The sequence below is a fragment of the Choristoneura fumiferana genome, chromosome 16 (genome assembly GCF_025370935.1).
Source record: "Choristoneura fumiferana chromosome 16, NRCan_CFum_1, whole genome shotgun sequence".
Lineage (NCBI taxonomy): Eukaryota > Metazoa > Arthropoda > Insecta > Lepidoptera > Tortricidae > Choristoneura > Choristoneura fumiferana.
Genome location: NC_133487.1, coordinates 16,063,513 through 16,088,647, shown reverse-complemented (window position 1 = coordinate 16,088,647; position 25,135 = coordinate 16,063,513). Strand labels below are relative to the sequence as shown.

General features: G+C 37.3%; 4 protein-coding genes across 6 annotated transcripts; 3 read left to right on the top strand and 1 right to left on the bottom strand.

Annotated features, from left to right (window-relative positions):
- Nucleotides 1-370: 370 nt before the first annotated feature.
- Nucleotides 371-10,680, top strand: LOC141436011 (uncharacterized). 2 transcript variants are annotated; one of them, XM_074098842.1, is made up of 7 exons: nucleotides 371-596; nucleotides 2,513-6,198; nucleotides 6,286-6,405; nucleotides 6,596-6,682; nucleotides 7,482-7,586; nucleotides 8,378-8,500; nucleotides 10,439-10,680. In XM_074098842.1, the coding sequence occupies exons 2-7, from the start codon at nucleotides 2,605-2,607 to the stop codon at nucleotides 10,616-10,618; spliced, it is 4,209 nt and encodes a 1,402-aa protein (XP_073954943.1). In that variant the 5' UTR covers nucleotides 371-596; nucleotides 2,513-2,604; the 3' UTR covers nucleotides 10,619-10,680. The 2 variants fall into 2 exon arrangements, with proteins under 2 accessions (XP_073954943.1, XP_073954942.1); XM_074098841.1 differs by having other exon boundaries at nucleotides 371-601.
- Nucleotides 10,681-10,990: 310 nt separating this feature from the next.
- Nucleotides 10,991-14,068, top strand: LOC141436190 (uncharacterized). The gene is made up of 4 exons (XM_074099077.1): nucleotides 10,991-11,249; nucleotides 11,568-11,739; nucleotides 13,055-13,219; nucleotides 13,616-14,068. Exons 1-4 carry the CDS (start codon nucleotides 11,179-11,181, stop codon nucleotides 14,057-14,059), a joined length of 852 nt encoding a protein of 283 aa, XP_073955178.1. The 5' UTR covers nucleotides 10,991-11,178; the 3' UTR covers nucleotides 14,060-14,068.
- Nucleotides 14,069-14,572: 504 nt separating this feature from the next.
- Nucleotides 14,573-18,792, top strand: LOC141436189 (uncharacterized). The gene is made up of 4 exons (XM_074099076.1): nucleotides 14,573-14,805; nucleotides 15,133-15,601; nucleotides 16,042-16,287; nucleotides 16,552-18,792. Exons 1-4 carry the CDS (start codon nucleotides 14,584-14,586, stop codon nucleotides 17,007-17,009), a joined length of 1,395 nt encoding a protein of 464 aa, XP_073955177.1. The 5' UTR covers nucleotides 14,573-14,583; the 3' UTR covers nucleotides 17,010-18,792.
- A 41-nt stretch (nucleotides 18,793-18,833) lies between these two features.
- On the bottom strand, nucleotides 18,834-24,817 carry LOC141436186 (probable methylthioribulose-1-phosphate dehydratase). Of its 2 annotated transcripts, XM_074099073.1 has the most exons (6): nucleotides 24,616-24,817; nucleotides 24,370-24,464; nucleotides 23,568-23,681; nucleotides 22,782-22,932; nucleotides 21,635-21,837; nucleotides 18,834-20,763 (listed from the first exon to the last, which is right to left on the bottom strand). In XM_074099073.1, the coding sequence occupies exons 1-6, from the start codon at nucleotides 24,631-24,633 to the stop codon at nucleotides 20,655-20,657; spliced, it is 690 nt and encodes a 229-aa protein (XP_073955174.1). In that variant the 5' UTR covers nucleotides 24,634-24,817; the 3' UTR covers nucleotides 18,834-20,654. The 2 variants fall into 2 exon arrangements, with proteins under 2 accessions (XP_073955174.1, XP_073955175.1); XM_074099074.1 differs by lacking the exon at nucleotides 24,370-24,464.
- Nucleotides 24,818-25,135: the final 318 nt, after the last annotated feature.

Sequence of the window (25,135 nt, the reverse complement as noted above, 5' to 3'; positions counted from 1 at the left end):
GTTTTTAATCGTCACTTGCGCATGCGCACGGACCGTTGCAATTACAACAGGTGTAAGGTTTCTTTCAATACATTACAATGCATTAGCGTTTAGATATAAATAGGTATGTTATAGTTATAAATGGAATTGAAATACCTAAACTTTGCATGGTCGATTGAGAGTTCTTATAATTATGTAAAAAGTGTCGCTTTTGTAAAATTCGTTTTTTTAAGTATAATCCTTTTTTGGGTTATACACTGGTAAATTTCTCTTCATTTGGTGGAGACCCTGTGGAGACGCAGCATTGGATAGTTAAACTGTGACTGCAGACTGAACCTATACCTACTAGTAAAATAACTCCTGGTAAAATCCTTTTTAGTAAAGCCACTAAGAAAGAAAAAGAAGATAACCACTGACTGACAGGCTCGTGGCTATGACATGCCTGAATGTTTGATAAATTTACGATTACTATAGAAATTACATAATGTAAGTAATTAACCAGAAAAAAATGTCACGTATTTAAAAAAGGACCACATTAGTGACATTTGGGTCGGAGATAAATGATCCAACGGAATAGCAGCGACGGACAAGGGACAGTTTACGAGTTCAAATCGCACGTAACGTACTCAATACTTTTTCCTGATACACAATAATAACAAATATACAGTAATAATAAAATATTATGAATGTAAGACAGTGTAATCTTTTAAATAAGTTATTTGGAACAAGGCGTAGGTACTCTACTGTTAGATATCTACACCTACAGTTAGCAAGTAGGTATACTACCCTTATCAAGATAACCGATTTTGATGAAACATGTCTAATAATATCTAAGTAGGTGTGTGAACCTACAAGTATAAATTAAGTACGTGAACCGTGTTTGATAAACAGTCTAAGAACAAAAAAACGATACAAATAAAAACGCGTTTAAATCGGTCCACCCGTGTAAGAGTTATGGTGCCACAGACAGACAAAAATAGCGGTTCGTATTCTAACATTAATTTTTTAATCTATTTAAAAAAGCAGTATACCGAAAATTAATATTATATATTTTTGAAATCTCGTATTAAGATTTTTTCGCGTGAGTCGTTGACGATAACCGCCGAACTCGCGTCGATGGTTGCCAGCTCATAGCTAAAATTCATGGCGGGTAGGTCATAGCCGTGTGATACGAATCGCAACAGATTCTGAAGGAAATTGCTGCCAGATTTGAAATTCTTGGATCTTAAAATCCTGATGCAAAAAAAAATTGTGGCGCAGTTTGTAACATAGCTAGTATAATAATAATAAAATATTATGTCCTTAAATACTAATACTAGAATATTTTAAAATTTTATTTTTTTGTTTTTATTTTTTTTAAGATACTTAACTCCGTGTCGCGAATTGAATTTTAATAAATAACTTGCGTTCCGGCCGTTTATATGAACACGTTATATACTGCTTCTTTTTTGTACTGTAACCTTACCTACATTGAGAAGCGGCAGAGTAGTAGGTAGTATACTTAATTACTAGCCCCCATAGACTACTGCGCAGTGTATTTCGTGCCTCTTGGAGGCTGCGTTTTCATCAGAGATTTGCAGGTGGTAGGACCTTGTGCAAGGTCCGCCCGGATTGCTACCACCATCTTGCTCGCTAATCCTACCGTGAAGCAGCAGTGCTTGCACTGTTGTGTTTCGGCGTGGAGAGTAAGGCAGCCGGTGAAATTACTGGCACTTGAGGTATTCCATCTTAGGCCTCTAGGTTGGCAACGCATCTGCAATACCCCTGGTGTTGCAAATGTTTATGGGCGGTGGTGATCTCTTACCATCAGGAGACCCACTTGCTCGTTTTCCATCCAGTCGAATAATAAAAAAAATAGAGATGTGTGAGGATGCGTTACGAGGAATATGTTTTCATGAACCAAAGAAACGCTTTATTTACCTAAAAATACCCTCACTCCGCCGATTTGTTTCATTAGAGATACGCGATGAAGCGATTATATTGGTTCATGGTTCATTACAAACACAATCCTCGCAAGACATCCTCGTACATCTCTGGTACTTAGCTAGTAGCTTTTTTGACGATCCTATCTAATCTATCATATTGTTAAGAATACCATGAATGAAGCTCTAATTCTAATTATTTAAATCTTATAGGTATAGTGGACTAAGGCGAAATGAAATTCGTAGCTGAAATCCAATAAAAAATAAAGATAGAATTCCGCGAACAACAAAGTGAGGCCGGGAAAAACTACGCCTCGCCTCGCACCCGTGTGCTTATTTTACTTGACGATATTTAGCTGTAGTAGGTAATTTGCATTGTTTGCACATGTCGAGACGTAATTTTATCGGCCTCACTTTTTGCTCTCTTTAACTGAGATTTGTAGAAAAATTTAATAGTGTTATTGGAACTTATAATTCTATGAAAACTTACATCCTTTTCGCGATTTGCAAACTACATGTGGCGATATTCATTTAATGGGCAGGTGATATCTAATATTTATTCATTTCCTCGGTGCAGGTATTTTGCTAAGTCGACTTTTTCTCATACACAGGTAATTAAATCTGCAAGCTCCTGTTGCCGCAGTTCCGCGTCCAGCACTTCTGGTGGTTCCACCAGCTCTAAGAAAGCTGATCGTCCCGCCCAATGCAAAAAAACAAACTAACAATGAACCGAGAGGCTTCCCGTGGCTCGGGTTGTCGCGCCCCCTCCAAAATCACACGTTGCTCTTGTACTGATTGCGATAACTCTTTCTGCGGTGTGAAAATAAACGAAACTAATCGTTGTAACAAATGTAGAGAATACGAAACGTCTGTTTATTATTATGGAGAAGAGGCACGCTCAAACTCAAGAGTAGCTAATGACACTGACACGTCCAATCGCGTCTTTAAACTAAACATGGATCTTAATGCCACAGAAAGCAAGACACGTTACAAATTTAACAAAAACGTTACCGATGATCTAGATGTGAACGTAGCTGAAAACGAAAAAGACGCAGCCGAAGTCCAGAAAGTAGGTAAAAACAATTCTCAAAAGGGCATGTCTAATACTACCGCCCACTTGAGCGCACAAATTATGAACCTATCGTTTAAAGATTACAAAGAATCTGTTTCGGTTGAAAAGACACGCGCACCACAAAAAGTTCTATCAAACGCAAATGATATTTTCAAGAAAATAAAAGAGGCATACGACGCTTGTACTTGTAAGATTTGCGAATGCCTAATAGGAAAGTCACTTCCATCTCCAGATAAACCCTGTGACTGCGAACCGTGTAATTGTAAAGACTGCACTAATTATAGAAAAGGTTTAACTAATTCAGGCGTCGATCCCCGTATTATACCTCTTATGCAATTAGATAAGACAGAAAATGAAATAAGACAGTCCAAAAAATGTGACTGCAAGCCTTGCGAATGTGTTCAGTGCGGAGAGAGTAATCCCGAGCCGTGTTCCTGTAAGCCTTGCCAGTGTGTCGAATGCAAGTCCATGGTGATTCACAAGACTAAAACAATCATAGTGGCTCCCATGGAAGAAGGATCTCAAAGAGCACACTGTCTGTGTTCTCCCTGCGACTGCACCAGATGCACGCACCGAGGTCTGAACTTATCACCTAACCGCGTGCATGAAATGTCCACTGGCATCAACCGACATCCCAACTGCCATTGCGAAGCATGCATGAACGAGGCTTGTGAACCAAACGGCACTGACTCCTGTAGATGCGAAACACGCCGTGGAATTATGAGCAAACCTTTCGATCGTAACCCCCATGATTTCAATATACATAGAGCGACAGTGTATATCAATCCCTTGAAAAAAAACACAAAACAATCAAAACCAGACCAAACAATTTCCATTTATGCTGCGAAAGACACCACACATTTCCCAATAAAGAGCGAACAATCTAACACGAAAAAATGCATGTGTAAAGTATGTGAATGTATTGTGTGTCAATGCAAGGATAAAGATTTGAAAAATTCAAAAACTTCTCAAATTTGTGATAATAAGAGTTTAAAAGCTGTAAAAATCCCTAGCGTGCATGCAACATTTTGTAAATGTTCGCCTTGCGAGTGTAAGTTGTGTTCAAATGGAAATCAAACGAATTTCGGAGACTCAAAAACTAAAAACTGCGAGTGTCAGGTTTGCGACTGTCTCTATTGCGAAGGAGCGCTGCAACCTTTAGACGATATTAGTAGCATATTACCAATAACAATAACATGTGGTACAAACAAATGCAATTGTGGCCCCTCTTGCAAATGCGATTCTTTACAGAGAACTTTAAGAAGAAACAATGACGATAAAAACTATATAAACAATGATAAATTGTTTGACGAAGATTTCTATCCCATCAAAAATGAAGAATTTATTAGGTCATCCATACTTCAAAATGATGCTTTATCAGAGCCTGAACTTCTTAGTAAATCCAGCGAATACACACAGCTCAAACATTCAAGAGGACAATCAAATGTATTCAAAAATGAAGCTAGTGCACACAAAATATCGAAACAAAACTTAACGATATATCATGTGATTCCAGAGCGTAAATTTAAGCCGCCATTCTATAATTCTGAACTATCATCCGGAAAACGAAATAACTCAGATTTAAATGATAGCAAAAACGAAAACGGCGAAACACACGACATTTTTGAAAAAAAGAAGGAAGACAAGGATTTAACTGAGTTTTATTACGCTTCGACATCAAAATCATCCTCTTCAGGAGCTAAACTAGAAATACCAGACCAGCATTACACACGAAACAATGTGTTAGAGTCAGTTATTACTGCTTGTCTTAAAGACGCCATGGATCCAAGTACTTGTTACAAATCACAAACCCCTTCATTATTATCCATACCTCTGTCTACACACAATTTACTAAATTTGTCTAACTCCAGTATAACATATAGCCGAAAATCCCACCAACTCACTATTTCTTCCCCGAATGAAAAAGTAGATAGTTTAAGCGCGTCTATACACGTTAAGAATGATAAAAAATATATAATGAACCTTTTGGAAACATATGGCAACGACAACATTAGATCACCTCCAAAATATAAAGTAAAACAGTGCGAATGCAACATTTGCCAATGTTGCGCTACCTGTGAAGATCAAAATGATTTAAGCAAGATGAATGCCAACGAAGTCACACAAACTTTTTACGATGGTACTAGCTGTGTTGAAGATGACGACTGCTTTTTGTGTAATAGATTTGAAACCTATTTCAAATCAAATCTCCCTGATGGCAAGTCAGATTCCGCTGTGGAAAAAAATCGTCGCAAGACAACATTAAATAGAAAAGAAGGTGATATGCAAAATAAATATTGTGCTTGGAAAACTGAAAATGGCAACCCTCGACCATATTCTAGTGTTAATACGATTGATTTGCTATTGCCAAGAAAAAGTGCACCTTACGAAAGAGCACTGAAAACTTTACAGAAAGCTAAAGAATTTTCTCTTGAATTAGGTCGACTGTTAGAGAAATATGAAAGGGCAAACTTAGAATATGAAAGTATTTCAAAAAAATTAAAACAGTCGCATGAGTCAATTTTTAACAATTTTAATTATAATTCATGTTATGCACGTCCACGACCTGATTATATATCTCAAACGCATGAATACTTCAAAAATAAAGTAAATAATTCTTCACCACTGTATAAAAAAATGCCTTTGATAGATGAAAATGCCAAAAAACCTATTCACAAAACAGAAAGCATCTCGACAAGAGATAACTATGGAGAAAATTTTTCAGTTATTGATGAAGTCACAGTAGACCGATCAATTGGTACGATAACAACAAATTCCTTAAAATCATTATGCCTAAATTACAGTGACAAGTTTCGAAGTAGCACCAGTGAAGATTTTGTTGATAAGTGCTATGAAAATAATTCTGTAATTAATGGTTCAGTAAACCCTATTAGCGATTTATTAAACCAAAAAGCTGGTGAAGTAATAAATGATAAGCAACCAGACGAGATGAAACTCACTGAGAAATATTATAATATATACAGAAAATTGATGCAGCGAACAGCTCACGTTACAAAATTGAGTGAAATAAATCTTATTCCAGCTGAAAGTCAAACATTCGATTGTGATACGTTGAAAAAGTTGATAAAACAAAAAATGAAGACACTCGTAAAGCAGTTGTGCGAAATAGAGAAGAAATCAAAGTCTGGAAATGCTTTCGGAGATGAAACCAGGCTTAGCAATATTCTAGCGGTTGTTGAAGAACTTAAAGCACAAAACATTATGGTACCTACTTAATATTATTATCAAATTACTTACTTAGTTTCTTTAATTAACTTTTTAACAATTTTAACAAAAATTATTAAAATTCAGGGCGTGGATACGATCACAGATATTTCAAAAGAAACAAAAACTACGATGAAAGTCATTGAGCCATCCAAGATTGAGGCTATGGATCCTGTGAAAGTACCTTCAACCCAAAACACTGCAACGGTACAAGAATCAATTACTTAAATTATATTAAACATTGTAGAGTAGAATTCGTATTCATTGAGTTTGATAATAAGTAGTTACCAAACTTTAGAAAAATATTGTCTCGTCCCTACTTTAATACTTTATTAAGGAACTAGGTTAACAAGATTTCTACCTTACTATTCTTTAAGGCAACCTAATTATTTTACAGCTCGTAAAGAATTGGGGTACGACAGAGTCCCTACCTGCTGCGCCCGCGATTCACAACATAAGCAAGGAAAACATTGCGAGAATAATGGTAAACTAAATACATGTTTTGGTAAAAGCTGGACACTGTTAGTCATTCTTTTTAATTTGCTAATTTCCAAGATGAAGAAGGCATTGCCTATGTCAGCAGTCAGCATTAGATTGCGTCAGTCAGACAATAGAATACAAAATACAGCAATAAGTAGTAACGCGCTTTCTCCTCTGCCAAAAATGCAACAGACAAAATATTGGTCACCCGAAACGTTCAACGATTGGTTGTGTATTTTCAAACATTTGTTTTAATGTAGGACCGTAAATTTTGGTATCTGTGTTTCGATGTGAAGTAAGATAAGTCGAGTACTGCCTTTTCGAAAAGTAACGTTTGGCAACCTGTTTCATTTCGCAACTTTTCATTTCGCAAACTCTAAAACTGTAAATATTTCAGGATTTATTTCAGGGTCATCGTGTAGAACCCTTGAGGTTAGGTTAGGTTAGTTTTATAAATATCCTGAAATATTTACAGTTTCAGAAATATTAAACAGTTAAGAAATGAAAAGTTGCGAAGTGAAACAGGTTGCCAAACGTTATTCGCCGAAACATTAGTAAACCAAGATAAGTACATAGCCTCGCGTATGAGAAATAGGTAGGTACAGGATAAGTTAAAAGTTTCTTCCACCTCCCTAAGACCCCAAAGATTACATTTTGTCGTAAATAAATGTTTGTTGGAAACGAGTTTGAGCCCAGTACTAGCTAAAAACTTATCCCTTCTCTTGTGTCACCTATTTCTACTCCCAAAACTCCTCGGTTAGGTCCGTGGATCGCATTTAATAGTAATTCATATTATTTTGTAGACTGAGCTAGAGGAACAGAAGAGTACAATGAAGGGTTTGACAAAATCTATGGGCTCTACGACACTGCAGAGTGCTTTGGGCAGTACCGAACTGCAAAGTCTCAACGTAAGAAATTCAAGTGGATTTAAAATCATCTCGCTATTCTCGCTCTACACAAAAAGAAAACATCCTTTTGTTTCTATTAATGCATGTTTAGTTACGTACCTATATAGTAAATAGGTATAGTTAGTAAATATCTTTCACTAGTAGAGGCCTATTTGGAGTTCAATTTTTACTCTTGTTTAGAATTCTTTTAGTTTCATTTATGTTTCCTGTCCTCGGTTGAGCTGAGGCGGCTATCGATAACCATCCCTTCAACGTTCATCCCACAAAATCGTACCAATAAACTCAAAGTAACTCATCATCATATCTGCCGTAGGATGTCCACTGTTGGACATAGGCCATCCTATCTGGAGGACTGGACTGGAGGTCTATATCTCCAATTGGTTCGGTTGGAAGCGGGCTTTCCATCGTGAATCCGCGGCTTTGACCAGAGGCCGTATTGCCTAACGTTTCTGGCGCTCGCTATCGCAATCAAATGACAGTTTTTGTATGCAAAATCTGTCATTTGATTGCGATCACGAGCATCAAAAACGATAGGCAATACGGCCTCTGGTCATCCGTCATCTCGTTGGTGGACGTGCCACGCTGCGCTTGCCGATCCGCGGTCTCCATTCGAAAACTTTTCAGCCCCAACGGCCATTTGTTCGTCGTGCTATATGGCCTGCCCATTGCCTCTTCAACGAGCTAATTCTATTGGCTATGTCGGTGCCCCTTGTTCTTCTCCGTATCTCCTCATTTCTGATCCGATACCGTAGGCCAAGAAACAAAGGTAATGATTTGATTAAACTTTACAGAAGTCCAAGAACGGTCTCGACGACATGAAAGTCTGCTTTCTCGGCGTGCGAAGGGTTTCGGATCACACGGTTACGGTGAAATGGGAAAAACCAAAAGCAGCTAATGATGTACAAGGATACGAAGTTAGTGATAATTTTCATCATATTACAATGATTACAGATTAAGAGGTCATTTTGTAGCTAAACCATCTTGATGCACCAGAGACTGCCCATTTGCACACACTAACTCGTAAGATAAGTTCCCCGGTACAACTTAGGGATCTTTAAAAACGAGCCTATACTCTTATCTTGGCCGGCAAATTCAATTTATGTTTGTGTGTTTAGGGGCGGCGGTGATTGCTTTCCACCAGGTGACCAGCTTGCTCGTTTTCCCCTATCATATAAAAAATACACTTTTGCCTTGTCCTTGTAGCTTGCTCGACAAGCGTGAAATGTAAACATATATTATAGGTACTTATACTCTTATTATCTCTTGATGGATTCCTTAAGTGGGTGAAACGGAGAACTTTAACATTTTTGAGATTGATAATTTATTTAGTTAATCAGAGATAAATAATAACATGTAAGTACCATGTTACTTACTTATTCGCGATTTTATAAAACCAATGACAGAAAATAGGGGATTAACGTTTTAAATATTCCGTACGTTATGTGTGAGCTCATCTTATCGCAGATTTGAATTCTGTATTAGGCATGGACCTACTACCCAAACGAGACCGAGAACTCTGAAAATTTGTATTTACGAAAAAAACTATGGACTATATAAGTATTTTTTTTCCATAGCGTCTAACATAGATGTTAATTCACGATGAGAGGGATAGTTACAACCGATGCCATTTGTCTCGTTCTTTCATCTTGCCAGCCAATAAAATACCATTACCTGCCTATTTAAAATCTAACGACTATGTTGACCATGATTTTTGTATTGTGTGTCCTTACTGTAGTAGGTACTATTATTAAATAAAGTAGCTGAGTTACAATTTTAGTAACGATGCCGAGTAATCAATTTAGAAGATAATATAATTATCGGTAGCTGAGTTATGTTAATTATTGTGCGTAAGTTGGCTCACGATTTTTCATAATTTGTTATATTGTAAAGATGGCATATTGCCTTGCATAAGCAATTTTATTAACCCGTTGCTTAACTACACACAAAAAAGACTCCGTTGCAGATTCCAAACAAAACTTTAGGTGCTGCACTTATTATTTCATATTAATTGATACCTTGTACCTTGGTATTATTAATTTCGTAATTATCCGTCCCTAATCCCTTAGAAATTTTCCATAGCTATTGAAAAAGCTTCAGTGATTATAATTAACAATTACCAGGAAGATTGAACTTGTCTCACAAAAATCTTAGGTATGGTCACCCTATTGAAAGGGACAAAGAGCATCGGTACTAGCTATCTCGTTCGTCGTGCTTTTGAGCTGCAAGTGCTCGGTCCCGTTTAGGTAGTACGTTCATGGCATTGACATCTATGTGCCGTAAGGTACTAAGGGACATAGATGTCGATGGTTCATGGTATTAGGTATATTATTTTTCATCACACTTGCTCGTAAACACTGTCTTAACATGCAGGCTACCTTGGTTGCAACCCCCCAAATAAAACCCTCGACCTTAATGTGCTTGTCATGAAACCCGTGGTCGGTAAATGAGTCATTGCGCGTACACATTTTCTTGCCATGAAGCCCAAGGTCGGTAAATGAGTCCGTGCCCGTACCCGTACCTACTGATGGTGCTGCGCGCGCTGCTGCAGGACTACATGGACCACCACATGCACACGCACGTTGCGGCGCATGCCGAGGGAGGTGAGGGCGACGCTGCGAGCACAGCTAAGTATCGCCAATATTTGGAAGAATTATATTTTTTCTTTTACAAATATACAATTTTACTTGCAAGTGATGAAAATTGTATGTCGCACGGGCGGTAAGAATTACGAACATCGACTCATTAAACCCTCGTCTGCGACTTCGGGCTTCTAATAGACTCTCGTTCGTAATTCATTATTTACCGCCCTTAAGACACAATTTACTAATTATTATTAACTTCTTATTTGACAGATCCTTGTCGACGGCCTGCCAGTACAAAAAATTCTCAATCCAGCTCGCTGCATGGCCGTCATCACCTGTCTGCCCCACAGCGAGAGAATTTTACTCTCCATCCGGACCATTGCCAAAAAGTTGGTGAAGAATGGGCCTTACCCCTGCTCAACCATTGTTTACCGTCCGCGATCAAAATAGAATTCGTTAACAAAAGTATTAATTAAATAAGCCACAATGTCGAATAAAGTACGTGACAAACAGTTTTGTTTTATTTCTTTCGATGTTTTTATTTGAAAGCATAATAAATAATTGATACGGTAAAAGTTTCGGAAGTTCGCGCCACTCGCGCAAGCTTTTGGTATGCTTGAGATACGTTTTAAACGTACGTTTTTTTAAAGCAGCTTACGCCGTTGCTGCCAGGCGTCGGTTCAGTTGGCACTGTCGGTGTGTGTCGGTCGGGTGACACTCTTTCCCGGCCCGGATAATACCAACATGGAAATACCGACCCTGTTTTTACCTGAAACGAAACTGACAGGAACTTCTATGGGTGTGTGTACACGAAAAACGGAGTCGGTATTTCCATCCCGGTATTATCCGGACCGGGAAAAAGTGTCACCCGTCAGTGTCCAATAAATAAATAATTTTCGTCTTGTCCTGGGATTTATATTTGCATTTTATGTATTATGGTAGATAAAATAAATGTTATTCTACTAAAGAAATATAATTAAAAGAAGCAAATAAAAGAAATTGTGGTCATTATGGTGACCAAATGTGCTGTTTTAGGATGCAAATCCGAATGGAGTCCAAGAACAGGTGTTTCATTTCATCAGTAAGTTTGTTAAAATCGTTTTTAACTTAGATTTTAGATAAAAAATACGCCGGTGATTACGCCAACTTATATTAAATTAGGCGCTTGATCTACTACCATGACAAGACAGCCCATCTTTATTTCTTATACGTACCATAACTCCACAGAATTATTATTGTTTAGGTACAGTGGTATTCATAAACATGTGAGCAAAATTTTGAACAAAAGTATCTGAACACGACTACCCACGACTTAACGGCGTAGAAGCGTGTTCAGATATTTTTGCTCACAAGATTATGAATTCAACTGTATAATTCATTGCATTTTCTTTTCAAACAGAGTGACCAAGAATGAGAAATTGCTTGCATTGTGGCTAAGTGTTGTGAATATTAGATCCTTTAAACAATCAAAGATATGCAGTCTCCACTTCAGATCCAAAGATTTAGTGGATCACAAAGACGGGAAACGGCTGAAGCGAGATGCTGTGCCTGTTTACAATAACACAGATGAAGTAAGGTTTTTTTCTTTTTCTCTGATCAGTCAGGCTAACATCATACCATGTAAGGCAGGGGTTCCCAAACTTTTTCAGTTTGCGGCAGAATTATAGACTTAGTATTTTGTTATGGCGCCTTTGTAGCTAGGAAGACTAGCTATTTTGGTATAAGTAAGTAATGATAATTTTCAACAGATCGCCTAGATTTCCGAGGTAAAAGGAGCCCCTGGCGCCCTTGGGTACACTCCAAGGGTGCCGTGGCTACAGTTTGGGAAACCCTAACCTAAGGCATACAACCATAATTATCTGATCATTAGTTAACTACCTATGACATTTTGGAGTTCACAACTCATCTACTCCAAAATCTTGAATGTAATTGTTCTCAAATGTGCATTAAATCGTTTATCCAGTGAACTGGCTGAGATCACTTGTAGATTTTTTGTAGTTAAGATATAAAAATATTTCGTATTATTTACTGGGTTTGTGCAGTTGTGGTTATAGATATTACATTTTAAAGGTATTGTTAACCCTTTTCTTTGGCAAGTTGAAACAGGTTAGGCTGAAAAAGCTTACTTTCCCAAAACATACACTTTCTGTTTTTTTTTTTTTTTTTTGTTTTAGTAACATCTGCAATCGGTACATTCAACCATAAGCAAATCTGTTACGTGTAGTATTTTCTCTAAAAGTGCACTTCCCAATAGGTACATTTTCTCAAATAGTGCATTTTCAAAAAGTGTCTCATAATCATAAGTTATATTTTCTCAGAAGGTGCACTTTCTCAAATTATGAACAATCTTTAGTGGTAGGTATTAATAAATGTCTAAATTTATTAAAACCGGGCAATCGCATGTTGACTGTTGTTCCGTAGTTGCCCATCCTTCAGATTGGGTTTGATGAGGGGTTTGATGCATACACATACGAAATTGTTGATTTTATCGATAACAGAGAAAGTGTCCGTTGAAACAAGTCTACTGAATTCAAAAGTCATTGGATTTTTGTAGAGCTAACAAAAATAACTTTTAAAATATACAAAATGATGATATAAAATTATATATGTTTTATGATACAATGCCAAGAAAAGGGTAGTGTTTATTTTAACCATGATGATTTCTATTATCCCACACTATGGACACATAGTGTAGTGCTCACAGTAGTTTTCCATGTATCTTCCTTGATCTTGCATGGTTTCTAACTTCACACATAGGTTCTTAAAAACATAACGAGGAGTGAGATGGAGTTCAATGCTTAATAAGTAGGTCATTGGTTGAAACTTTAGGCTACTACTGCTTTTTCTCTATCTGTTCTTGTAAATTAATTATTTCTCATTTTGCAGGTTGTTGAAACGGATGATGATTCTTGTGATGAAGATGAAGAGGACAACAGAAACTTGTTAATGCTGAAGAATCGGCTTACATCAAGCAGTAACCATGAATCCTCTTCTACACAGATACAAGATGATACTGAATCAGATGACGAGCATGTTCAAAAATTTGAAATGGTAAAATATCTGTTCTCATTTTGTTTTTGGTATTGGCTTAACTATGCTTTGCATCATCATGGTGCAGCATTTAGCAGCTCATCCAGTAGTGGATGTCTTGTTGTGATGATCATCATATCAGCCAAAACACATCCACTGCTGGATAAAAACTTTCCCCAAAGAGTCTCAACAATCAGTCCTGTGCTGTCTGTTCCTATGACCTTATCTGGCCCATCTTGTCAGGGGCCTTTTCATGCTACGTCTTGCGGTTCGGGGTTGCCACTCTAGAACCTTACTACCTTATAGGCTGTCTGTTCTACTAGCAATGTGCCCAGCCCACTGCAGCTTAATTCTGGCAACTCTGTATATATTCCCCACTTAACTATTTTAATTCAAAACATCATTGTTTTCTTACAGGTTATACCTTCATGTAACTGCAATTCTGTTAAATCAAACAAAGAAAAAAAAATGAATAGTGTTGGCACGCAAGTCAACAAACCAACAGACGGAGAAGCATCATTGCGTCAGCGTATCAAAGTAATGGGCATGAGACTCAAAAGGCGAGAAGAAAAGGTCTATTACTTGAAAACCGTTCTCAATATGATAAAAAAGACTTTCAAAGGCACTGACATGGAATACAAGTTATCTTGTGAGCTAGAGAATATTTCGAAGTTTTCAGAGTCAATTAAAAGCAGAGGTAAAAATAAACGACCCATTACAACTGAAAGTCTTGTTGATGATTGCGTTATTGATGATGAGGAATCAAGTGGTGATGAAAATGGAACATTCTACGAAGTTGCGCTTAGTCCCAATTTGAAGCCACAGAATCGTGTTCAAATTGTAAATGAGATGCAAAAGTAACCCAATCTGTGTTCAACAACCAAGACACTGTTAAATAGGTATTGTAATATATCATCATCATTCTTTATAGACTGCAAAGTGCCCCCACAAGCCTACCAAGTAAATGCAATCGTGCAGTGAAATAACGCCGAAGCGATTCCCTTTGTTTGGACATCTATGGTTGTAGAGTTTGGAAGTCTATGGTTGGAGAGTTTGTCAAGGAACATAGAATTCTGATGGATAAACTAAACTTTTCTGTCATTTTAATGAACAAAATACAATATTTTTTAGATACTTATTATTTTTATTTACAGTTTGTCAGATAGGAAACAATATATACGACCTTTATTGAATGCTAAAATAGAATAGTTCTAGATTCTGGCCACAGAAATTTCAAGGATGTCAAGTTCTGACAAATATTGTCAAAATGTGTCACACTCTGTGACAAAAATAAACAATGTAACAAAATTCTATGTATTTAAAAGCTGATGAAGCTACCTTTTCCAAAATTTTAATTGAATTGAAAATTCCATCTGTAAATTAAAATGTTCAAATCCCAGAGGCGGTTTGGCAAAGTCTCAAAAAATGAGAATCTAAGAAAGAGTGTTCACAGTCCTATAGAAGTTGAAGAAGTCTATAATTCAAAAACAAGGAGACTGCAGCCAACACACTTCGGGGATAAGAATAAGACCAACAGATGCACTATCATCAAACCCAGCTATAAAGACTTTGGCCAGTTTACTGAGATTCTGCAGTCTCCAAATACAGTTAGTATTCAAAATGTATCCATTCAATCAAGGATACTTGCTGCATATTCTTTTCTTAGCGCTTTGTAAGCTTCAAACGCGTTTGAAGTATTTGCTGCTATTTACTTCTAATGTTAAATATCGACTGATATTTAATGTTGTCGACATTATACAGTCAAACTAGACTAGGTAAGGTAAGTATGCAATAGCAGAAAAAAAACACGCACTATTACGCAAATTTAGGTATTTTTGAGTACTTTTATTTACTTAATGTTTGTCGAATTTTGGATGTGTAGGTTTTGGATATTTGGAGATGCTTTACATATCGACATCGTTCTTTTTCAACAGTACAAAAATACATTTCGAGAACAATTCGGTATAGCCCCAGTAATTCCTGAAACAATCGAAAAACTAAAAGAGTTGAAAAGAATAATCTGCCAGAGCTATGGAAGTAGCGACACAAGGCTCGAAAATACCTCGTCGTACGACACTGCTAGAGGCAAATCAAAGGTGAACCTAATCGAGAATTCTTCAGATGAGGCGCAGTGGCAAAATGTGGAAAACACTAATGACCTGCATAAGTTCATACCCAGAAAACAAGTGACGAACGTACCCAGCAGACAAGAAGAAATACCTGATAGAGAAAAAAATCTTGCAGTAAATGGTGAAGAGGAAAAAATTATGTCTAGCGAAAAAGTTAATGTTTTAAGTAGTACGGAAGAAAAACTCATGCTTACCAAAGAAGTGAAAATTGTTACGAGCTTAGAAGACGATATGGTACCTACCAAAGAAGTACAAGATACAGAGGAACGAATCGGTAAGCTCTTAAAATAAAAGTACATACCTACTTGAATTAGTAACTTTCCCTATGATGAAGGTATTAAATTAGATACAAACAACCAATTTGATTCCCAAGCCACCACAGAACAGAATCTTGTCATTGTATTAGAAAAAAAAAATACTGTTATTAGATTCTATGGTGGCCTAGGTAAATGGACTGTACTTTAATGACATCTTAGCCGATGGAAATAAAAGATGACGTATCATCTTATTCCTCAACTTGCCCTAAACTAAAATGTAGAGCGAATTTTTTTAAGGTAACAGTTAAATATTGTAACCGGCACGAAAGTAGACCCCAAAATGATTATTACTCCCTTGCTCACATTTGTTTCAAACGAGCGACAGGGAATATGAGATTAGCTTTTTATTTTATTGTTTACAATCATTGATAATCATGATTTTTTCTTCTAATTTCAGAGAAAAAACTGCCCATCACGCCTCTTCCCACTAATGTCCGCATTTCGGCAGTGCCACGGATCAAAGTTATGGCCGAGAAGTTTTCCATGTTCAAGAAGAACAACATAGAGTTGCGGAGGCTGGAAGAGAAAGTGGTCTGTTTGGAGTACGACATCTTTGACCAGGATGCTGAAACTGGCAGGCCTTTTCAGAGAATGAGAGCGTTCTTTTCTATAAAATCGCAGAAGGGGAAAGAGGGTGAAAACGGTATGTTGAGCTGCTGTACGGTCTTTTTTCTAGAGGTTTCTTACCCGAAGGGTGGCAAAGGGAACCTTGTTGATATTGCTAGTGTCTGTCTGCTCAAGAGCAGTATCTCAAGAACCGTAGTAGACAGACAACTGAAATTCGTTCATGTGTATTTATATTGCTGCTACAACAACTATCTCAGTCCCGTTTAGAGGCACAATTTCCCTTTCTTCAGTATATTTTCTATGAAAAACCTATTTCGTGAAAATTGTTTATTTCTTCCAGATGATATTGCTATGATACCTTCAGGGGTGAAACGGAACTACGATATAGTTGAGGAAGATCTGAATAATTTGAACAAGAAAGAAATAGAAATAATCGACGAACACTTACCCGAAAACAGGTCGCTGTTAGAAGACCTCAAGAAGGTATTGAGGAGGAACCAAGTACTAAAGCACAAAAAGGAACGCTCTCTAGACCTCATGTATTTGTACGAAATAGCTAAGCGGCAGCACCTACCATTAGATGAAGAATATTTGCATAATAATGTGTTGTCAAGGGAAGAACTAGATGAAATAAAGGAGATGATTTTGAAGAAATCTGTTTCTAGCATACATGGTGTAAGTAGAAGGAAGGTCAAAAATAGAAATACGCAAGGAGATGGAAAGGATAGTGAAGTATGCGAAATATCTAATAGTTTAATCATGGAATTGATGCGGGAGGACAAAGTGGCTAACAAATAAGGCATAAAAAAATTGTACAAGATACAGATGTTCTTCTTCGTAACTACTCTATTTCAAATCGATGTTTGGATACCTTTATTAAATTTGTGTTGTTACTCATTTATGATTTGTTTTAAGTTAATCGATTAACAATTTAAAGCTGCACGTCGACATTGGCAAAATACGTCTTGCTAAAACAGCAAGTGAAAGCCATTAAAAAAAAATTAAAGCTGCTACTTAGGCAAAGTACTCAACTCACCGAAAATAAACGTATGTTCACGGAATAGAAAAAACAAGAGGAAATTGCATGTCAAAGAGACACGCTGACGCTGATCGTAAATAAATTAAACTGAGCATAGTCAATTTAAATTTGATAATTCGAGTAGCATATAGAGTAATTGTGTAGCCATGTAGAATCTAAACGCTTTCGCATAGAGTTCATTTTTCAATACAATACTTTTGACACATTTGCCAGGCGGCTAATTACAAGTTATTTAACTTGCCCCGTTTGTTTTTTTTTTCTAGATAATTTTAGTCAAGGCATGCTCTAAGTATTATAGTATAAAATGAAACGATAACAACTATGTAGATAAATAAATATCTAAACCCTGTATTTCTGCTACCCGGCGTACGGGTATGCTCAGCCTCTGGGCGAAAAAAGACCCGGCCCTGGAGTCGCCTGAGATGCTAACTAGTTTAGTTTGTTTATTTACCGTCCGCTTTAACCTTTTCGCCGCCACGTCAAATACAAAAGACATCACTCATACGCCAGGTTTCTATATTGCAATGCCTAAAATTGAACCTTAGGTTGCTTTTGCATTAAAGTAATGGACGTATATACTTATAGGTCGTTGGCGTGGAACCTGCGGTGCGTATATATGAGTCGTTGGCGTCGTAAAGGTTAAGCGAAACTTCTGTCCACGCACGACTAAATTATGGAACCAACTTCCTGGGACAGTATTTCCGGAGCGGTACAACTTAGGCATGTTTAAAAAACGAGCTTATCAGTCTCTCAAAGGGCCGGCAATGCACCTGTGACACCCCTCGTGTTGACAGGTGTCCATGGGCGGCGGTGATTGCTTCCCCGTATGCTCGTTTTCCCCCTCTTATAAAAAAATATTTGGGTCAAATCTTGCAAGGTAAATTTGACCCACTTCCAGTGGTCGGATGGGCCTGAAATTTGGCATACTTTATGTAAATCTGGTGACATTTATAAATGCAATAATCTGGCAGTGTAACATACTGGTGGTCCAGGCAGGATCAAATTCAAAATTCAAATGATTTATTCAGTAAATAGCATCGCCTCTGCAGGACGGAACTCCTCAACGAATTATGGCATCGACTTGAAATTTGGTACGGAAATGTAGTTTGGATAACAGTAAAAAAAAGTAGTCTGCAAAAAGCTTGTATTAAAAATTATTATTTTAAGAAAAAACTTGTTTTCTTATAAACCTCTGTCAGTTATCTTTTCGCTATTCCACGCCAGGTGGCAGCACATTATATGCAATTTTCGTACATGCCCTGCTATCGTAAAGTTCTAATTAAGGTACCGGGCCAGAATAAAAAAAAAGTTACTTTTATCGAATAGAAGCTACGTATCACATAGAGCATTTCCAATTTTCCAGCAACGCAAGTTTCTGACACTTAGGCCGCTTGTTTTCACCGAACAACGGACCATTTTTTGCTGGACTTGCCGTGTTGTATGGCTTACAATGAATGTGTGTATGTACATGCACCGGACACTTGAAGCTGACATCCATCCGGTAAAAATTCAAATTTGTGCAGAATGTCTCAGAATACTTATCCTTTAGATAAGTACTAATTAAAAAAAAAAAACAATTTCAATTAAAAAATATTTATATATTTTGCATTTATCAAAACGATTTGTTTTATTTACACTACTTGTAGTATATGTTTATATAACAAGAAAATATATTAGGTTGTGTTTCCACCAGAGATGTGTGAGGAATGTGTTTTTCATGAACCAAAAGAAACTCTTCATTTACCTATCCTCGCGCAGCAAAGCTCTAGTGGAAATGCAACATCAGTCTTCGTCGTGATCAAGGGCTTTTGCACGCTTGAGTTTTTTTCATCACACTTGCTTGTAAACAGTGTCGTAACATGCAGGCTACCTTGGTTGCAACCCCCCAAATAAAACCCTCGACCTTAATGTGCTTGTCATGAAACCCGTGGTCGGTAAATGAGTCATTGCCCGTACCTACTAATTTTCATGTCATGAAGCCCAAGGTCGGTCGCATGAGTTTGTTACTGCATGGCGTGCTGCTGGTCCGTGCGCAATCAGCGGTATCGGCAATTTTTGATAAAATATTAGTTTTTCTTTTACAAATATACAACTTTACTCGCAAATGTGATGAAAAACATTGTATGTCGCACGGGCGGTACTAGAATTACGAACATCGACTCATTAAAGCCCTCAGTCTTTCTAATAGACTCTCGTTCGTAATTCCTTATTTACCGCCCTTAAGACACAATGTACTATTAAACGCGCCGTCGACGGTACCGGTACAAACATGGGTTCTTTATAACTTAATATAACCTAGACGAGTTAAAAAAGATCTAACTCAAGAACACTCAAACGCCATATATCGTTTACACCTTTCTGCTATGTGATTGCGCTTTTTTACATAGGATCTATAGTAGAAGATACAAGCCTACATCGATCTTCACCGGTCTGATAATAGAATGAAATGTATTTTATAATAAATTTAGTATTATTAGAAAATATATTAGAAATGGTTTTGCTAAAAAAATCCTGGACAGGCTATTTTTTTAAATATTTTTTAATTAAATGCAAACAACCCTATATCAACGTGTTCACAATAAAACAGCATTTACGTTGATATACAATTTGTTCTATTATCTAATCAAGTGAAAGTAACCGGCACCAAAGGTCAATATAAAATTTTCTTTTCTCGATGATGCAACAAAAATTTACTAAAAATAATTAGAAAATAAAAAATAGCCTGTCCAGGATTTTTTTAGCAAATCCATTTCTATTATATTTTCTAATATACTAAGGGGCTGTTTCACCATCCATTCATTGATTAGCGTTAACCGACGGTTAAATGTGATTCCGTCTCCGTCTATTCGAACAAAACAAATAGAGACGGCATCACACCTAACCGCCAGTTAACACTAATCACATGATGAAACAGCCCCTTAATCTCACTAATATTATAAATGCGACAGTTTGTAAGTCTGTTTGTTATTTCATCACGTCTAAACCATAGAACCGATTTCGATAAAAATCAGTATATAGATAGTTTGAGTCCTGGAGAAGGACATAGGATAGTTTTTTATCCCGGAAAATTGTATAGTTCCCGCGGGATAGCGATAAACGAATTGTACGCGGACGGAGTCGCGGGCAACAGCTAGTTTACTATAAAATAGGTTTCATTCTGTTATCAGACTGGTGAAGATAATAATAATGGATGGTAAGTTTTCTCTCTTCTCCTATTTATGTTTTTACTGTGTTTTTGTTGTGACGTAGTGTTTTTGTTGTCAATAAATGTTGTGAGTTTGATCTTTTCAAGTTCGGATCTTTGGCTTTTGGTATGGCTTTTGATATGTTCTTGTAATATAGTTCATTTATTTTCATACATTATCTTCTTTCATATACGTGTTGATAGTTATAGATATTCTGGATTAGTTGTTAGTTGTCCCGTTGGGAGTACTTTCGGGGTTGTGGGCGGGGTCCAGGCCAAGTCTTTTCATCTCAACGGCCATTTCGAACAGATAGTCGTAGCACTCTGTCCTGTAATTGTGAAGAAAGTCATAGTTAGCAGAAATGTACCGACTAGTTCTTAACCCTTAATAAGGCTCCATTTATTGGAGCATACTACCACAGAATCAAAAGCTATCGAATACATACCTGACAAAGAATATTTTTTAAAGCTAGTCGTATTTTCAATAATTACAATGGAAATTGTGACGTATTACGATAATAATAAGGTTCAGTTTCCAACTCAATGCAAGTGGTCGCTAAATCGCCTCTACCTTATTAAGCGTTAAAGTCGACTATCTGGCCACTTTTTAAAGTCGCCGACTAGTTGGCGTCAAATCGGCATGAGATATCAAATATTCAGCACTTTAGCACTTACTTAGGTACTAGAAATTGCACAAAGGAACAGCATTAGTTGTTTTTGTTAGGGTTCCGTACCTAAAAGAAAAAAACGGGACCCTATTACTAAGTCCGCTGTCCGTCCGTCCGTCTGTCACTAGGCTGTATCTCATGAACCGTGATAGCTAGACAGTTGAGTTGAGTTGACAGTTGTATTTCTGTTGCCGCTATAACAAATACTAAAAACAGAATTAAATAAATATTTAAGAGGGCTCCCATACAACAAACGTGATTTTTTTGCCGTCTTTGGCTCTATATTAATAACTGCAATAGGTTAATAAATATTCATAGAATTTTTTGTCGTATATTCACTTTAAAAATAAATAATAAAATTTAAATAAAATAAATATTTGAGGGGGGCCCCCGCCCCCCATACAAGAAACGTTTTTTTTTTGCTAATGTATAATGTTGTATAGATAATGGTACGGAACCCTTCGTGCGCTAGTAAAGTGTATGCTCAAGTTTATGAGCACCTTTATGGTTTCAAATAAAAAAATCTACTGACATGGTCTTCGCCTGCTGCCAGCTGTCTCCCCACACGTAGACGCCGTGTCTCCGCACCAGCACGGCGCTGGTGCCGGGGTACCGCCGCACGGCCTCGCCCAGACTGCTGGCCAGGTCGCGCTCGAACGGGGTGTTCTCTATGATGGGCACCACCAGTTGTTCGTCGTAGCGGAGGTAACGGCCCAGCTTCGCGTCTTTTATACCCTGCAATGGTAAATGACGGATTACAAAAAAAAACCGGCCAAGAGCGTGTCGGACACGCCCAAAATAGGGTTCCGTAGCCATTACGAAAAAATTAAGTAATATATTTCTAAGGATTTCGTATTTTATACGGAATCTTCCAAGTTTAGGTATATTTTATACCTTAGGCTGCTATTTAAGAGTAAAACTACTAATAATTCTCAAGCAAACTTAGCCGTTATAGTTTTCCTTGAAAGTTTGATATTTACCTACTACCATCCTGAATTTTTTCAAATTTTCGAAAAAAAAAACAATGAATCGAAAAATGTTTACTTACATATATATCCGTGCAAAATTACATCTTTCTAGCATTGATAGTCTCTGAGCAAGCCGCGGACGGACGGACGGACAGACAGACATGGCGAAACTATAAGGGTTCCGTTTTTGCCATTTTTGCTCCGGAACCCTAAAAAATATGAATTTTTTGCCAACAGATGATTGTTCAGGGTGGTTCTAAAAGGCAGCCCTCGTATACACATAAGTATAGGAAAGCGATTAAGATTACGGGTTTTATTTACTTAACTAGCTTTTCCGTTATTACTTTGAGCCAGATTAAAATAGAAAAAAGTGAATATATCGGCCTTTTGCCCCTGCCCTGGACTGGGGGGGCAGGGGGGTCTGAGCATGGGGCCCCATGTGGCCTTGTGCTGTATGGTAAAGACGGTATTGGATACAACTTAACATGTATAAATACCACACCGTAGTTTGATGAGGGATTCCTGTTAATACAAGATAATATCACTTGTAATACCGCATGAGTCACCTCGTCCTACCTTCGTGAGCTAAGTATCGACGCTATGGACTGACCAGCGATGAGCCCGGACCCTAACCCCATAGAACACCATGTGGAAATACCTGATGAGGGGGTTTATTTACGTTGTATGAAAAACATCCGTACAAGTTTTTACCTTGATCATCTCCTGGTGCGTGATGACAAACTCCTTGTCATAGAGCAGCGTGCAGCGCACCGCGTGCGGCGAGTGCGTGTGTATGACGGCGCCGGCGCCGCGCTCGCGGTACGCCAGCATAAACAGTGGCGTGCACTGGCTTTTACGCAGTCTGCAATACGGTATAGAATCGATGGTATAGATCGTAATATTAAAAGCCTGGGGGGCTACTACGATATTCGTAAATCAAATCGATGTTCGTATCGTACCATCTCTCTCTCTTATTAAATAACTAGCTTTTGTCCGCGGTTTTGTCCGCGTGGAATTCGGTTAACGACTGCTGTTCCCTCAGGGTCTGTGTGCTTTTTTTGGGATGAAAAGTAGCCTATGTCACTCTCTGGCCCATAAGCTATCTCTATCTGTGGTGTTAAGGAAAAAGGAGATGAGTCAAAAATATTTATCAACTCATCTCCTTATTGCCTTGACACATGTCATAATAATGTTTTGAACCAAGTGCAAAAATGACATTTTTTTTAACTCATCTCCTTTTTCCTGAACACCACAGAAATATCACGTCGATCCGTCGCTCCGTCTCGACGTGAAAGATAGACACACATACAAACACACTTTTGCATTTATAATATTAGCATGGATGGATAAGAGTCAGCAGGACGGCAAGATACGAATTTAGATTATTCTAGTTTTTATTAGAACCTCCTTCATGTGGTTTTCATATGGGCCAAAGTTACCCTTTGTCATGTCAAAGTATCCCAATCTTATGGTAGTTTCTTGGTTCAAAAGGCTCACTGTTTTCCTGGAGGTGGGAGTTCCAGATCTTGATCGTCAATTGTCTGCACAAACAGGTCATCTGACTTCATGCGCTCCTTCTGTACTCCTGATGGTGCTATGTAGATCTTTTCTCTGTAACCATTAAAAATTCAGATTTATCTGTTGTGTTGTGTTGTGACGCATCAGAACGGTATCGGTTTCATACATTTTATATGGTTGCATTCACATTTTTATGATGCAGTGTGTTGTGATGGCTTGTATTTTGTTGCATAATAGCTATAGAGAGAGAGAGACAGAGAGCATCACAACACAATCCGACAGATTTAATGTGAATACTGCAACAATACTGCAGAAGTAAAAAATTTGCCATAATCTAAAATGTACCGAATAATCTACAAAAATGGATATAAAATGTCACATTACTAACACGGTATTGGTGTATAAGCAATATATTGATTTAGACTTCATTCAATTTCTGGAAGGTATAAATTAAAACGGTGGATTATTTTGAGTTGATGTACACTTAATGAGGGAGTGTGGCATGTTGTTACACTTTGTAAAAGATCTGCTGCCAGCCAATTACCTATGGTGCTATGACACTTATTTCACACTTCAGGCACGCTGATTCATTGGCATCTCATATTTAGGGAAAACAGCTTTTTAGGCAAATTTCATGTTTAGTTATAACACATTTATTGGCATCTCGCGGTTTAGGTAACTCGATCAAAAGGCTTTACAGTAATAATAGTCAGATAATTTAACTATGAAGCTCGAGGAATAAAACCAGCAAGTGAAAATGTGTTTAGTTTCAATTACCTACCCTTCTTTTATAGAGATCCCACCACCAGTTCCCGTTACCCATCCTAAATGATAAAACTGATTGCACAACTCTGGGATGAGATTCCTCGGATGTTCCTAAAAGAAGGAATTGGAACTGAAAACATGCTTAAATTTTCAACAATTGCTATATCTAGGTTGCTATGTAAATTATTTAATAAATTGTTATTTATTGTTTACTAAAATAGCGCAACTCTAAAATATTTTAATTGCGTTGAATTCCACTTACAGGTCCATATTCCGACATTGTTTCGTACTGTAACTACAACTTAGACAAAACGTTATCACTTATAGTTAAACGTGTCTTATCAGCTATGAGTAGACTAAACTTAGTGATAAGTTGTGCAACAAGATTCATCTAAACAAATAAAAAATTTCGCTTCTTCGCATAAATACAATCAAAACAATCCTGACTGCCTGACAATAGGTACTCTTTGATGTGTATAACGTAACGTAAGTAAAGTCAAGTCAAACGTCAACGTCAAACCCGGACATCAGCCAATTTACGTTCAAATTGTAGACGTGTTCGATAGTTTGTGATTTTTTTTATGTAAGAGCGGGCAAAAAAATTACTTCTTAAATATCCAAATTAAATAAATAGTCATTTTATCTAAAAGGTATTTTTTTTCACTATTTTTTAACTGTATTTTACTCGATATTAGCAAGAATGACCTAATGAGGGCTATCGTTTTTTGTCTCACTAGATGGCGCACTGTTGCGTGAGGTTTTTAAGTATGGCTTTTTGTATG